The sequence below is a fragment of the Loxodonta africana genome, chromosome 7 (assembly GCF_030014295.1).
Source record: "Loxodonta africana isolate mLoxAfr1 chromosome 7, mLoxAfr1.hap2, whole genome shotgun sequence".
NCBI lineage: Eukaryota > Metazoa > Chordata > Mammalia > Proboscidea > Elephantidae > Loxodonta > Loxodonta africana.
The window spans coordinates 83,603,402-83,620,444 of record NC_087348.1 but is presented as its reverse complement, the minus strand read 5'-3'; the positions used below and the strand labels follow the sequence as shown (position 1 = coordinate 83,620,444).

General features: G+C 36.9%; 1 protein-coding gene and 1 pseudogene across 1 annotated transcript; both read left to right on the top strand.

Annotated features, from left to right (window-relative positions):
* Positions 1-6,520: 6,520 nt before the first annotated feature.
* On the top strand, positions 6,521-7,502 carry LOC100668494 (olfactory receptor 51G2-like; annotated as a pseudogene).
* Positions 7,503-15,380: 7,878 nt separating this feature from the next.
* LOC100668772 (olfactory receptor 51G2-like) lies at positions 15,381-16,544 on the top strand. Its single transcript, XM_003421469.3, has one exon. It carries the CDS (start codon positions 15,408-15,410, stop codon positions 16,332-16,334), a length of 927 nt encoding a protein of 308 aa, XP_003421517.2. The 5' UTR covers positions 15,381-15,407; the 3' UTR covers positions 16,335-16,544.
* The last annotated feature ends 499 nt before the right edge of the window (positions 16,545-17,043 follow it).

Genomic DNA, 17,043 nt, shown 5'->3' with positions numbered 1-17,043 from the left:
GTGGTCTCATGGAAGAGAATTGGGTAGCTAGGACTTGGACTGAGTTACTTATATTCCATTCAGTTTGAATAAGAGTTACAGCATACATATACACAGGCTAAATATCAAGGAAAGGAAATTCATGGTCTTGAATTATAACCCAAATACTGCTACCATAAGTCTGGTGTTAAAGATTTCTAAGTGTGGTACCTGAAACACTCAAATGCATTCATACTCACTGATGCACAATTGTGAAGGAACAGCACATTTGGATTGAAAGAAGTCTGCTTTGAGCAAAACTGTGCATGTGCATAAGGTTAGTAGCTCAAAGAATAACTCTCCCACTCAATTCTTCCATTAGAAAGGTTATAGTAGTTTTCAGGTGGAATTCATCCAAGGTAATCAAAATCTAATAACTTATCCTCTAATTAATTCCAAATTTGGCCATACAGTGGGTATAAGATGAAATCAAATTTTCTAAAATGAGAAAATTAAAAAACAAAAAAATAGAAATTATAAATCTTGAACTCGTGACTTGGGAAAATGGGGATGGGCCACTGAATGCCAGCCTTAGTTGTTTAGATGATCACAAGAAAGCTTTCATTGTATCAATGCCATTTTAGCTGAGTTTAGGAGGTTAAAATTTCTCAGCATGACATACAAAATTTTCTTTTCTCATATCTCTATCTCTATCTGTCTATATCTATCTCTATGCCTATGCCTATGTCTTATCTACATCATCTATATCTGTCTCTGTCTATGCCTATGTCTATGTCTATATCTATATCTATATCATCTATCTCTATCTCTATCATCTATATCTACTCTTCCTGGTTTAGACTTTGCATTTCAGATACAGAAAAGACACCTGAGGTCTTGTAGTGCTTCATGTACACCTAGATGTTTTTAGCATTTGTGTTTTAATTTTTCTTGACCCTCTTCCTGGCTTGCACTTTACACCCATACACTTTTGTTTGAACACACAATCCATACTTTTTCCTCAGTGTGAGCTCTGATTAGATGGTCAGCACTTTAGGCCAGAATGAGAAGATTATATAAGGGAGCTCCTCTTTTCTCCATGCTTATGCTTTAGACTTGCATCAACCTGGGCTTGAGTAATGACAATCTGAATCATTCAGATTTAGACAGGGCCCAAGGATTTCCCAGTCATGGAGTCTTTCTATAGCACATAGTAAACATGTTTGGTAATGACTGTACTCAATCCTACAGTACCTGTTGTGTTCCCCAAGGACAGGATATCCAGGGCATTGGCCAGGTTGCTGTAATATTACCTCTCACTAAGAGTTCCTTGCACTGAAATCTAAAGGAGGGAAGAAATATTCCCAGCTTTGGTGTCTTTAAGGGTGAGTTAATATAGTGGAGCTTTGAAAGGAAAGAAAGGGGCATGTGTTAGTGATGGCAACACTAAGCTTTATGGTGAACAACTGAGTGACAGCAAGCTAGAGGACTAGACAGAAAAAACAAGACCCACATTCTAAGATATCTTTTAGAAGATATTGTGAGCTACGGTTTCCTTAAAGATCTCCTCCATATGTGCTGTTGCAAAAGAGTTCACCAATAGAATGTGTAATAAAGAGAGGCTAGAAACCCACTGGAAAATCTTCTTTTCTTAAATAAATCTTGATGTAGATGTATCTGAATCTATGGGCAGATTTAGTTGCTTCCCCTCAAAAAAGTCAAACTAAGATTGAGAAAGTTTGGTGGAAGAGAATGGGATGGTGAGAAGGCGAGAATATAAGTCTCTTTCTTCTTGGGGGAAAAAAAAAGTGACAGAGGCGTAGTCTGAATCAATAAACTCATAAGTACTGATTTAAGTAACTTTTTTCTAAATAATTGATTTATCATTTTTGAAGACAGACCTTGAAGCTTTAAATTATAAGAATTTTAAGAATAAGTAAAAGATAGCCTAAATTGAAAAAAACAAAACAAAACTTTGTTATTAAAAATTCCTCATTTTTGAAGCATACCACCTTTATATGGTCCATATGTACGTAGTGTTGAGAGATTTCTTTGGGGAAATAAGAACCTACATTTTCTGATTATTGTGACACTGAGTATGAGTCTCAATGAGATTTTGGTGTAAATTCTAATGTGTATGCAGAAATGATACAAATTGATTCCAGGGAAGGTACAGTACTGCTTCCCACTTTTCTTTTCCTGTTAAGCCACAGGCATAGAGCTCTTTTAAAGTCTACCCACCAGTGAGCAGGAAGAACTCCTTTAAGCAATTGGCTTATAGTCCATTCTCATAATATGTGGTCAATGAGCTTCTGCTCACTCCTCTCCTTAGTTATAGACAAGGAACGAAATGTTCCATCTTCCCCAGCAGAGGAAATAATGATGAAAATTACCCTAATATTCGATTATATATTTCACAACATATATTGCACTTAATAATTTCTAGAAAACTTCAAAAGGCACAGTCAGGTAAGCAGGGAGGTCATTGCTATAGTCTAATTACAGAACCTCAAGGGGAATATGGAGTTTGATCATGTTTACTCAGTGAGTTTGTTGTGAAGCTAGGATCAAAAAGCATGCCTCTTGCTTAGCCCTGCAGTCATATTTTTCTAATCACTGAATTTATTCTTACAAAAAATAGTCCCTTAAACATGTCCAGTACAGGTGCATGAATAAATATGAGAAACAGAAAAATAAGTGAGTCATGCTCCGTGTATCTGTAGTTATCAAACCTTTTTTTTTATAATGCTCATTTCATTGTCCTGGTTAGGTCAATGAAAGCAATATTGCTGATTTGATTTTGCTCACCTCAAGGACATTTCCTGTGCTTTTGTGTTCAAGTATCAAATCTGCAGGGGGATTGTTTAATTAGTTAGAAAAATCCTAGAACAGTTCATAAATGTGTAAGAAATTGTGACAGTTCTGTTATGAAAAATTCACAGATACTGAGAATTCAAACTGTTACTTGGAAAGCAGCTTCCTCTTTAGATGAAGTCCTTAACCATTCTTTCAACTTATTTATATTATTTTCCATATTTCTTCCATCTTTCAATAAATTATTGAAAATATATAAAACCATATGTAGAAGAGGTAAAAGAAATTTTTCAACTTCTCATAGCAGGATGTTATTGCTATTGTTAGGTGTCATCTAGTCAGTTCTCACTCATAGAGGCCCCATGTACAACAAAGGAAAACACTGCCTGGTCCTGCACCATCCTCACAATCATTGCTATGTTTTGTGTAGCCACTATGTCAATCCATCTCGATGAGGGTCTTTCTCTTTCTCTGACCCTCTACTTTACCAAACATGATATCCTTCTCCAGGGACTGGTCCTTCCTGATAATATGTCCAAAGCACTTGACATGATGTCTTGCCATCCTTGTTTTTAAGGAACATTCTGGCTCTACTTCTTTCCAAGACAGATTTGTTCATACTTCTAGTAATCCATGGTATATTCAATATTCTTCACCAAGATCATAATTCAAAGGCATCAGTTCTTCTTTTGTCTCCTTATTCATTGTCCAGCTTTCTCATGCATATGAGGTGATTGAAAATACCATGGCTTGGGTCACAGCAGTATAAGTTATCCTAAAAAATAGATGATCTGATCATCAACTTGATAATATTCCTAAAACAATTACCACCAATAAGACAATGTCTTTGGTGATTATAATCGCCACCCCTCTTTACGTTTATATTTAATGACTATGAAAAAGGCATCGTGCCATCCCAGTCTGAGTGTATTTCTGGTCAGGATTGCCATCACCATCACAAAACTTAGCACCTGTTGGGAGCTTCCACAGTTTGCCTAAGGGCTAGTGGTTTCAAGCTATGCCTCTTAATTTTTAACCTTTTCCTTTCCTCCCTTGAACACATTAATAGCCACTTGAAGAGCAATAATATATTTTACTCTATAATGAGTTATTCTCTTTGAGTGTCAGATTGTATACCTAGTAAAGCACAGTTGTAGAATTCAATTTTTTAATATGAATGAATAGCTTTTCTTGGAGATTAATTGCATTCTAAATTATGTCAGTCCATTACCTCTCTTGGTGATATCCCCACTCTAGTTAGAACACATTTCTACAGCTACAGTAGACAAAAACAATTCATGGTCTTTCTCTTTACCTGATGTCTCTGTAAGTTTCTCTCTTTCTTTGTCTCTCATACACACACACTCACATACTCATACTTCTTCAATGGCTGTCTTCTTTCAATTCTAATCTTACCCCAACAGCTTCCTCCATGAGAGTTATTCTAGAACACTTAACGTAAAATTCACATGTTCATATGCAGCCCTTCTACCAGACCACATTATAGTCTTTTTCTTTTAGAGAGTAAAGACCATTTATTTACTTAATTTCAATGTTTTGTTTTTAAATAGTTTGGAATTTAAAGAAGCATTGCAAAGATAGTACAGAGAATCACCATGTATCCTTTACCCAAATTCCTCTAATATTAATGTCTATATAAGCATTAGGAAACCCTGGCGGCATAGTAGTTAAGCGCTACTGCTGCTAAACAAAGGGTCAGTGGTTCAAATCCACCAGGCACTTCCTGGAAACTCTATGGGCAAGTTCTACTCTGTTCTATAGGGTCGCTATGAGTCGGAATCAACTCGAAGGCACTGGGTTTTCACTGGGTTTATATAAGCATAGTGATTTTAGCAAAACTAAGAAATTAGCAGTGATACATTTTTAAATAATTTTATTTATTTTGTTGTTGAGAATATACTCAACATATACCAATTGAACAGTTTCTACAGGTACAATTCAGTGACATTGATTACATTTTTTTGTTTTATATCCTTAACAATATTTATCTCTATTTGTGTTAATCTTGTTCATGATGCTTTATAGTAGAAATAATTTCACCTCTTATCCACCATTATAATGCCAGCACCTAAAAACATGAGTGCTTACCAGTCATTATGTACTGAATAAACATTTAGTCAAACGACTAATGTGTGACTGCAAATAGTGAAATCTGACATGACTATTTTATATATATGTATAGATATATATATATTCTTTTTTTTTTCTTTTAATCAGGATTTCATGAGAGTTTTTAGCTTACTCAGACATGTAGGTGGAAGTCAACCCAGGCTTCTGATTCTTAAAGCAAACAGAGGACTACCTCTGTCTTTTAAGATAGAATGAAATGTACGAAGGAAAATAATGGAATTGGCCACAATTTTGTCCCAGTCCTTCATCAAATGAGGGTTTGAGAATATAAGTCTTTGTGAGCATTATTAGTCATGGTCTTGTAGACTCTATTTGTTTATCTGAAAACCAGGCATAATGAAATATCAACTCACAATGAAGAGTATTAAGGTGATCTGAAATTATAGATGCAAAAATGATTTTAAAGTACTGTAAAGTGAAATACAAATAGGAAAAATTATACCTGAACATCACCACCTGCAGGAAAGTTACAGGATCCATAATCTAGATTTTTTTTTAAGTAGTTTCATACTAAAGTGCTCATTTCAAGAGAAATGAGTTGAAATGTTCATAATTAAGGCTAAACTTAATGTCTTTTTGGAAAAAAATATATATTATATAGAGAGAGAATTTTATAAGACTCCTCAAAACTCAGTTGATTGTATTGACTATTGGTAATAAAATGGGTTTCCAGAAAACTCCCGACTAGGTTTATGTTGAAGAGGGTTTTGAGGATGCTTTAAAATAGAATTCTCCTCTACTAGTTTCTGAAATGAAAGAATCTATGTTGGAAGATATGTGGCTTGGCAGCTCAGGTATCATTGAGTTCTAAGGCATACACATTATGGACAAGGGCTCTATCCCCAAACTGTAATATACAGTGAGGTCTATAGGAGATGTTATTTATTGATGATTTTTTTGTCTTTTTACAGTCACCGGACCATCATCAATACAATGCTGGGGAATGTCAGAAAGCCTTTAAACTTCCTTCTAATTCTAATTTTTTTGAGTTTCATTTTACATTCATACTCTTAGATCTACCTATCACCACACATGCATACCTAGACTCAGAACTTTGAGAGAAAAATATAAAATTAGAAACATATAATTTATTTTTCCATGGTTTCATTCCTTAAAAATATGTGTGTAGAGCGTGAACACATTGGCATTCCAGGAAAAGATGTTGTAATGTTCCTCAACAAACTCTCAGTGTGATTCTCACATTTATTCCATTATGGAAATAAATGTAGACTAATTGACATAGTGAAGTTATGAAAGCAGGACGTGTCATAAATTGAGAGTACCTTGAAATCCACATTCAGCTCTGACACATGAATTAGTTGAAACAGCTTGGTTTTACTTTCAGAATATGCACAATGAAGAGATGGAGTCAAGATTGTCTCAGTCCCTTTCCTGACCAGTGTTTCAATCAATCTTTGTTTCTTTGGGAAGTTTATTTTGGTGTCTGCTGAATCAGACTACTCATGCATAATCTCCTTCTGTCAGTGAAAACGCTGTGACATTTGCTTTGTCTCACTTTTTAGGTAAAAGGAAACACTTGGACTATGAGTATTCAGAACAACATTGTAGAGAATGTTCTTGCAAGGTCCTAGTTTGAGGTACATGTTCTTGTCTATCAACTCATTGGATTCTAGGGTCTGTGATTGCACTTCTGCATGGAGTGTTGCCTCTCTAAATCATCATGTCAGACTCCAACAACAATGACACCTTCTTCCTAACCGGCCTCCAGGCCTTGAGGCCGTGTACACCTGGCTCTCTATCCCCCTGTGTGCCATGTATGTGGCATCCCTGGAAGGGAACCGCCTTTTCCTGTGGCTGGTGAGATCAGAGCCCACCCTTCGCCAGCCCATGTACTACTTTCTGTCCATGCTGGCACTGACTGACCTGGGCTTCTCTGCCTCCACAAGGCCCACCATGCTCACCATCTACATGCTGGGTGTCAGGGAGGTGGTGGTGGATGTTTGCCTGGCACAGCTCTTCTTCATCCACACATTCTCCATCATGGAGTCCTCTGTGCTGCTGACCATGGCCTTTCATTGTTTTGTGGCCATCAGAAGCCCTCTTCGCTCTGGCACCATCCTCGCAAACATCTGGATCGCAAGCTTGGGCTTGGCCATTGTGATGTGCAGTGTTGGTCTCCTTAGTCCGGCCCGCATCATGCTGAAGAAGCTGCCTTACTGCCAAAATCACCTGCTTTCCCACTCTTACTGCCTTCATCTGGACGTCATGAAGCTTGCCTTTGCTGACACCCACATCAGCAGTACCTGTGGGGTCTTTGTGGTGCTCTCCACGCTGGGGGTAGACTCATTGCTCATTGTCCTCTCATATGGGCTGATCCTCCAAACAGTGCTGCTCATTGCCTCGAAGGCTGAGCACCTCAAACCCTCAACACATGTGTCTCCCACATCTGTGTTGTACTACTCTTCTACATTCCCATTATTGCTGTGCTCATGATTCACTGATTTGGGAAGACAGCATCCCCTTCTAGCCCTGTGTTGCTCTCTTATCTAAACTATCTCACCCCCCAGGGCTCAATCCAGTTTCTTAATGTAATTTTAGAAGATAAAATGGTTATCTAGTTCCTAAATCATGTAATGTCTTTAACTAGAGCTATCAAAAATTTTTTCAAAGAAAAAAATCACAAGAATACAATTTGCTTTTAGCTATCACCTGCATTTTTCAATCTCATTAGTCTCTAACACTGAGTTGCACAAATGTAAGTGATGGGTGCTACGAAAATAAAGTTGTGAATTTTGTTACTGCAGTTCTCATACTGAGTGCAGCAGCTATTTCTTTGATTCACTTAATAAAACTTAAAGTGTTGGCTTCCTCACACATAGTATATTGCAAGTTGAACATCCATGAGGGACACAGGTGGGATGGAAGAGGCAGACTGATGGATGTTATAACAGTACAGGAAAACAATATTATAATTAAAAAAAAAACAAAAAACAAAAGCTAACCTATTAAAAAAAGAATAGCAGAGTGGTGACTAAAGAGTCTCATAGTATTTACTCAATGGTTATCCCAGGGATATTAGTAGGCATATATTAACACTTTAATTTGATTTGATAAGGAGGGAATTATATATTAATGAAAAGCCCAAACAGAAGGTATATTTTTAAGTGATATATTTTCTGCATCCATATGATATGCCTAATATAAAAATGATTTGCTAATTAAAGTTGTCTACATGCTTCCTTAAATGTAACAACTGTACAAATAGTGCTAGATCAGTGCAGCAGTTACTTGATGAATATGTCTTACCTATACTGGAAAAAGACCAGTTGGCCTTTTCCTGACTTTAGTGACTGGGTAGATGAAGGCACATTTTACTGGCAGTGTAAATAGAGATAATAAGATAGAAAGTTAAATTCTGCACACGTTTAATTCATACACAGAATTAAAAATATTTGTACAACAGGTTACTAAAGACATAAGCCTCAACCTCAGGGAAGAGACTAGAGCTTCAAACACTGATTATTAATGATTAGTATATAAATGATCACAAAAATAATGAAATGGATTTTATTGCCAAAAAATTTCAAGGAAAGAACACATAGTGGCTCAAAAATTATAACTTAAGGAATTAATGATTAAGAGGTGATGCACAAACATACAGCCTCAAACAGAATTGTAGAGATGTATAAGGGAGCAGGGGTTGCCCTGTTGCAGCAGTGGTTAATAGATCAGCTACTAAACAACAGGTCGGCAGTGTGAACCCACCAACTGCTCTGCAGTATAGAGATGAGACGGCTTCTGTAAAGATTTACAGCCTTGGAATCACTTTGAGGTAGTTCTACTCTGCCATGTAAGGTTGCTATGAGTCAAAATAGACTCGACGGCAATGGGTTTATTGTTGTTTTTATAAGATAGTGGGAAGATTGCTTCTCCAAAAGCCTTGTAACAGTTTAGAGAAGGCAAGATTGGCTGAAGTATTTCAAATGCAGTAGCAGTGATAGTAGTGGTCGTGGCGGTAAAGTTCCATGGGTACTTTATCCTGCATTATAATATTTTGAAAACCATAGAATCCTGTCCACAGAATTGGCTATTGCTGTCTTTAGGATTTCATAACTAGTCCTATAAGTGAGTGTCCTCTCAACAGTGGACCAAAAGATTCCCAGAAACTTCTATTATGCAGCTGGAGACCTGGAAAGTGGGGAGACCATAGGAAAATTATCAATTATTCAAATTGGCACTCTTATTACTGCAAATCATCTAACACCAAAGTGGACCTCCTTGTAACAGACTCTTTGATTTCTGGCTGTTAGTCATGATTGGAGTGTAAAGTGTCAGGCAGAAAAGTGAGATTTATTTGAGGAATAGAATAATTTCAGTTTTTTTTTTTTTTTAATGAGACAACGTAATAATAGTGATTTTTTTTTTTTCTGTAATTTGGGTCAGAGAGTAAGAAAACATTTTTCTGTTCCAAAATCTATGCAACAAGAATAGCAAAGGTATGGAGGTGGAAGATATTTAGATTTTGTCTCAGACATTCTTCTGCGAAAAGCTGGCAGTCAGTTTGCCCCAGGTGGATTAGGATGGGCATATATCTTCAGTAGAGGATGAAAGAAACAAAGAGGACCTGGGACAAAATAACAAGAACCATCCAAAATAAAAGTGTAGGAGGTAGCTGGCATTTTCTGAGTTGTCCCTGGAAAAGCCATGACATAGTAAACTTTGCAAAAAAGCAGAGTAGGAAGGAGCTATATGGGGAGGTCACACTTACCTCTCTGCAGCCTGGCATACCACTGGATATCTTTCTAATACATGAAATATTTGCTTTGTAAGGTGTTCACCCTTCCTCTTTTCTCCAGCTGCCATAGAGTTATCCAGATGCATATCAGTGTTTTACTATCTTTAAGATGCACAGAATGAATTTATGGTCCAATTTTTACAAAAATTTTTTGGTTTAAGACTCCAGACTTGCCTGAGTCTAGTTTCTCAACTCTAACCCCATGGTCTCATTGAACAGAATTGGGTAGCTAGAGTTTGGATCAAGAGTTATCCAAATTCCAGTTAATTTGAACAAGAATTGCAGCATACATACATGTAAGCTAAACATCAAGGAAGGGAAATCCATGGCCTTGAATGATAAATACTGATACCCTAAGTTTGATGCTAAATATTTCTATTCTAACTGTGGTACCAGAAACACTTAAACATAGTGACATACACCTGGATACTTACTGGTGCACAGTTGTAATAGAGCAGCCCATTTGATTTAGAGGAAATCTGCTTTGAGTAAAAGTGTACGTGTACATGAGAGCACTACCCCTTAGAACAATTCTCTTACTCAATTCTTCCATTAGAAAGGTAAGAGTAGTTTTTAGGTGGAATAAGTTCATCCAAGTTAATCGAATTCAGGTAACAAATTCCAAGGCAGACCACGCAGACAGTAGATATAAAAAGAAATCCAACTTCATGAACTGAGAAAAATTAAAAAAAAAAACAAATTGTGTAATTCCAGCTGATCACGTGGGAAAATGGGGACTGACCACTAATGTCAGCCTTAATTGTTTAGATGATTTCAAGGGACATTTCATTACATAACTGTCATATGAGTTGAGTTTGGAGGTTAAAATACCTTAGTATGGCATACAAAGTTTTCTTCTTTCATATATGTACATTTCCTAGTTTACTAAGATTTCTTCTCTCATATATCTAGTTTTTCTGGTTTAGACTTTGCATTCCAGATATAGAAAAGATACCTGGAGTCTTGTTGTGCCTCATGTACACATAGCTGTTTCTAGCCTTTGTTCTTCAGTTTATCTTGACCCTCTTCCTGCAATGCCGTTCACAACCCCATGCCTTTATTCTAACACACATTCCATACTTTTGCCTTAGTGTAGACTCTGCTTAGATGGTCAGCACCATAGACCACAATAATGGGACCCCTTAAAGGAGCTCCTCTTTCTTCTATGCTTATGCTTTAGACTTGCATCAACCTGGGATAGTGAGAAACTGAAAAATTCAGACTTAGAAAAGGCCCAAGGATTTCCCAGTCCTGGAGGCTCTCTATAGCACATAGTAAACATGTTTGGTAATGACTTTCCTCAACCCTAGGGTACCTGTTGTGTTCCCGAAGGACAAGATATCTGGAGTATTGGTCAGGCTGCTGTAACATTACTACCCATTAAAAGTTCTTTGCCACTGAAATCTAACCAAGGGAAGAAATATACCCAGTTTTGCTGTCTTTAAGGGTGAATTAATATTGCGGTGCTTTGAAAGGAAAGAAACAGTCATATGTTTGATGATGGTAACAATAGGCTTTATGGCAAATGATGGAATGACAGCACATCAGAGGACTAGACAGACAAAACAGAACTGACATGCAAAGGTATCTTCCAGAAGAAATTGTGAGCTACAATTTCCTTAAAGATCTCCACTAAATGTGCTGTTGCAAAACAGATGACCAGTAGAATGTGTTAATAAGAGAAAGGCTAGAAGCCTACTGGAAACTCTTCCTTTTCTTAAATAAATCTTGATGTAGATGTATCTGAATTTATGGGAAGATTTTATTTCTGTCCCTCAATAAAGTTAAGCTAAGATTGAGAGAAGTTGGTGGAAGAGAATGGGACCGGGAGAAGGCTAGAATATGTCTCTTTCCCCTTGAAGGGAAAAAAAAAAAAAGAAAATGACAGAGGTATAGCCTGAATCAATAAGATTGTAGCTATTGATATTAAGTATTTTCTCCTAAATACTTGATTTATCTACTGTGAAGACAGACTTTGAAGATTAAAATTGTAAGAATTTTAAGATTAAAAGACAGCCTAAATTAAAAATATATACATTTGACTCAACTTTGTTATTAAAAATTTCCCATTTTTGATGCACACATCCTTAATACAGTCTGCATGCATATAGTGTTGAGAGATTTCTTTGGGGAAATAAGTACCTTCATTTTTTTGTTATCATGACACAGTATGAGTTTCAGTGAGCTTTCGATGTAAATTCTCATGTGGGTGGACAAAGACTACATATTGATTTGAGGGAAAGTACAGTACTGCTTCCCACTTTGCTTTTCCTGCCATGCCACAGGCTTGGAGCTCTTTTACCAGTGAGCAGGGAGAACTCCTTTAAGCAATTAGTTTAGAGTCCATTCTCATAATCTGTGGCCAATGAGCTTCTGCTCAATCCTCTACTCGGTTATAGATAAGAAATGTTCCAATTGTCCCCAGCAGATTATAATGGCAATTACCATAATATTGAATTATATATTTCACAACATATGTTGCACTGAATAATTTCTAGGAACTTCAAATGACACAATCAGGTAAGCAGGGAGGGTATGCTATATTCCAATTTATAGGGCCCCAAAGGGAATATGAGATTTGGTCATGTTTATTCAGTGAGCTTGTTGTGAAGCTAGGATCAAAAAGCATGTTTCTTGCTTTTGTCTTGCAGTACTTTCTAATCACTGAGTTTATTCTTACAACAAATAGTCTCTTAGACATGTCCAATACCAGGTGTATGGATAAATATGAGAATTAGAAAAACACATGAGACATGTTCCATGTATCTATAGATAGCAAATCTTTGTTTTCTAATGCTCATTTCATTGTCCTGGTTGGTACAATGAAAGTAATATTGCTGATTTGATTTTGCTCAAGCCAAGGAGGTTTCCTGTGCTTGTGTTTTCACATGTCAAATCTACAGGGGATTGTATAATTAATCAGAAAAATCCTAGAATAGTTCTTAAAAGTGTAAGAAAGTGTGAAAGTTTTGTTATGGAAAACACTCAGATACTGCAAACACCATCACCAAACTTAGTATGTGTTGGGATCTTCAGTAGTTCAACTGAGGGCTAGGGGTTTCAAGCTATGACTTTTAATTATTAACCTTTTCCTTTCCACCATGTCTGCATTAATAGCCATTTGGAGAGCAATAATATATTTTACTGTTTAATGAGTTATTCTCTTTGACCATCAGATTGTATACCTAGTAAGCACAGTTGCAGAGTTCATTTTTATAAGATGAATGAATAGCTTTTCTCAGAGATAAATTGCAATCTAAATTATATCAGTCTACTACCTCTCTTTCTAGTACCCCACTCTAGTTAGAACAGATTTCTATCTTCCAGCTACCCACCCATTGCATCAGCTACAGTAGACAGTAAAGATTCATGCTCTTTCCCTTTACCTGATGTTTTTCTAAATATCTCTCTTTCTCTGGCACACATACACACACACACACATGGACACACACACTCACAGTCACACTTGTACACATACTTCTTGAAATGGCTGCCTTCTTTCAATTCTAAGCTTACTTCAACAGCTTCCTCCTTGAGAGTTATTCTAGAACACTTAACCTAAAATTCATGTGCTCATGGGCAGCCCTTCCACCAGGGCACATTATAGTCTTTTTTATTTTTTAGAGAGTAAAGAACATTTATTTATTTACTTTCAATATTTTGTTTTTAAATAATTTTGAATTTACAGAAGAGCTGCAAAGTTAGTACAGAGAATCCCCATGTATCCCTTACCCAACTTCCTCTAGTATTAATGTCTTATATAAGCATAGTGATTTCAGCAAAACTAAGAAATTAGCAGTGATACAACATTTTTAAATAATTTTATTTACTTTGTTGTTGTTGAGGATATACACAACATATGCCAGTTCGACAGTTTCTACATGTACAATTCAGTAACATTGATCACATTTTTGAGTCTTATATCCGCAACAATACTTATCTCTATTTGTGTTCATCTTGTTCATGATCATCACATAAATAATTGTACCTGTCTTATCCACTCTGATATATCAGCACGTAAAAACACGAGTGCTTGCCAATATTTACTGAAAAACACATTTAGTCAAATGAATTGGGCTTTATAATAGACTATGTGGCTGCAGATAGTGAAATCTGAAGTGGCTATTATACTTTTTTTTAAATGAGGATTTCATGAAAATTTTAGCTTACCAGATATATGGCTGAAAGTCAATTCGGGCTTCTGATTCTCAAAACACAGCAGACGGCTACCTCTATCTTTTAAAATAAAATAACATATAGAAGGAAAATAATGGAATTGGCCAGGATTTTGTTCTAGTCCTTTGTCAAATAAAGATTTTTGAATATAAGTCTTTGGGAGTATTATTTAGTTATTCTCTTGCAGGATCTATTTCCTTATCTGGAAACAAAGCGTAATAAATCTTCAACTTCCAATGTAGAGGGTTAAGGAGATCTGAAATTATAGATGAAAAAATGACTTTACAGTACTGTAAAGTGAAATATAAATAAGAAAGATTACACCTGAACATTGCTACCTGCAGAAAAGTTACAGCGTTCATAATCAGGATTTTTTTAAGAAGGAGTTGCATACTAAAGCACATATCTGGAGACAAATGAATTGAAAGTGTGTGTAATTAAGGCTAAAGCTAATGCCTTCTTGGGGAAAAAAAATATGGTATTTTATAAGACTTCTGAAAATTCAGTTGAGTGTATTGGCTATTTTTCATAAAATGGGTTCCCAGAAAACCCCAGGCTTGATTTATGTTGAAGAGACATTACAGGGTGCTTTAAAATAGAATTCTCTTCTACTAGTTTCTGATATGAAGGAATCTATCTTGGAAGATAGCTGTGTGGGCAACTCGGATGTCTACTGAGGTCAAAGGCAAAGACTTGGGGGACAAACTGTAGTGTGAAATGAGGCCTACATGAGATGTTATTTTGATGGATTTTTTGTCTTTTTTCAGTCATTGGACCTTGACCAATACAATGCTGGGGGATGTCAGAAGGCCTATAAACTTCCTCCTAATTCTAACATTCCTGAGTTTCAGTTCACATTCAGACTCTTAGATCCGTCTATCAGCACACATACATGCCTAGAGTCAGAAATTTGAGAAAAAAATACAAAATTAGAAGAATATATAATTTATTATTCAACAATTTCATTCCTTTAAAAATATTTTCCAAAAATATGTGTGGGGAGTATGAACACCTTGACATGCCAGAAAAACATTTTATAATATTCAACAATAAGCTTTTAGTGTAATTCTCACATTTATCTTATTATGGAAATAAATATTTACTAACCTGACGGTTTGAAGTTATGAAAGCAAGACATCAGAAACTGAGGATACCTTGAATTTTACATTCAACTCTGACACACGAATTAGTTCAAAAAGCTTGGTTTTACTTTGAGAATATGCACAATGACCAGATGGAGTCAAGATAGTCTCAGGTCCCTTCCTGACCAGTTTTTCATTCAATCTCCATTTCTTTGGGAGGTTTATTTTGATGTCTTCTGATTCAGACAGCTCATGTGTAATCTCCTTCTGTCGGGAAAACAATTGTGTCCTTTGCTTTGGATTACTTCGCATTTAAAAGGAAATATTTGACATGTGAGTATTCAGAACTACACTGTAGAGAAAGTTGTTGCAAGGTCCTAGTTTGAGTAATATGTTTTGATTCATCAACTCTTTAGATTCTAGAGTTTTTGACTGCACTTACACCTAGAGTTTTGCCTCTCCAGGTCATCATGTCAGACTCCAACAGCAATGACAGATTCTTCTTCCTAACAGGCCTCCCAGGCCTTGAGGTTGTGCACGCTTGGCTCTCCATTCCCCTGTGTGCCATGTATGGGGCATCTCTGGCAGGAAACAGTCTGATCCTCTGGATGGTTAGGTCAGAGACCCTCCTAGATCAGCCTATGTACTACTTTCTGTCCATGTTGGCAGTGTCTGACCTGGGCCTGTCTGCCTCCACGCTGCCTACCATGATTATCATCTACATGCTGGGTCTCAGACAGGTGGCGAAGGGTGTTTGCCTGGCACAGCTCTTCTTCATCCACACATTCTCCATCATGGAGTCCTCTGTGCTGCTGACCATGGCCTTTGACTGTTTTGTCGCCATCAGCAGCCCTCTTTGCTGTGATACCATCCTCACAAACACCCAGGTTGCCAGTTTGGAATGGGCTATTGTTGTGCGCAGTATTGGTCTCCTTATTCCAGCCCCCATCATGCTGAAGAAGCTGCCTTACTGCCAGAATCCCCTGCTTTCCCACTCTTACTGTCTGTACCCTGACGTCATGAAGCTGGCCTGTGCTGACACCCACATCAACAGCGCCTATAGGTTCTTTGTGGTGCTCTCCACAGTGGGGGTGGATTCAGTACTCATTGTCCTCTCCTATGGGCTGATTCTCCAAACAGTGCTGTCCATCACCTCAAAAGCCGAGTGCCTCAAAGCCCTCAACACATGTGTCTCCCGCATCTGTGCTATGCTGCTTTTCTACATTCCCCTCATTGGACTGTCCATGATCCACCGATTTGGGAAGAGAACTTTCCCTTCTATCCTTGTTTTGCTCTCTTATTTGCACTTTCTCACCCCTCCAGTGCTCAATCCAGTTGTTTACACTGTCAAGACCAAGAAGATCTGCCGGATGATGCTGCAACTCTTCCGGTATTAGAGACATCAGTGGTCAGTAAGTGTCTGGTGGAGAGAGAAAAGGCAGGAGTGGCTTTACTCATAACAGCGACTCTGAATACACAACAAATCAATAGCAAGAAAAGAGTGTACTGTAAAACCATTATCCTCTTCCACATGAAGTCCTCTTATTAATTCCTCTCATAAGAGGAAATAATCTACCTATTTATTTACTTTTTCATAAAAAGAAATATTATTTCATATTTCATATTCAATACAGCTTATAGACTTTGCAAATAAAAAAACTTACTTAGATACAGTATCTGTTTTTTAAAGGAGCTTTATATTATCTGAGGCTCAGAAAGGGAACTAGTGTTACAAATGGAAATGAGACCCTAAAAATATAACTTAGGAACTGTATGAATATGTAAATATACAAATGGCGCTTTGCCTTGAGCTGAGAAGAAAGAAATTTTGGCAAATAAAGTGGTGGGCAGGTTTGATATTTAGTGACATTAAATGCACTTTGGAAAGTCACTTTTAAAATAGAATCCCCATGAGAACAGCGATTCTTTTTTCCTGTACAGCATTGCATCCTTACTCTTGAATGTGATCCTTTGCCTTACTAGATACTCGGTTTGTATATCCTGGATGAAAGAATAAATGGATGAATTGGTTATGTTTTGAGGAAAGGCTTTTGAAATGGATAAAATACGCATGAAAGCAAGAAAGTAATTCTAGATATGCCAGGG

Coding starts and splice junctions, on each gene's coding strand:
- LOC100668772 (XM_003421469.3), top strand. CDS start 15,408: ATGTCAGACTCCAACAGCAATGACAGATTCTTCTTCCTAACAGGCCTC.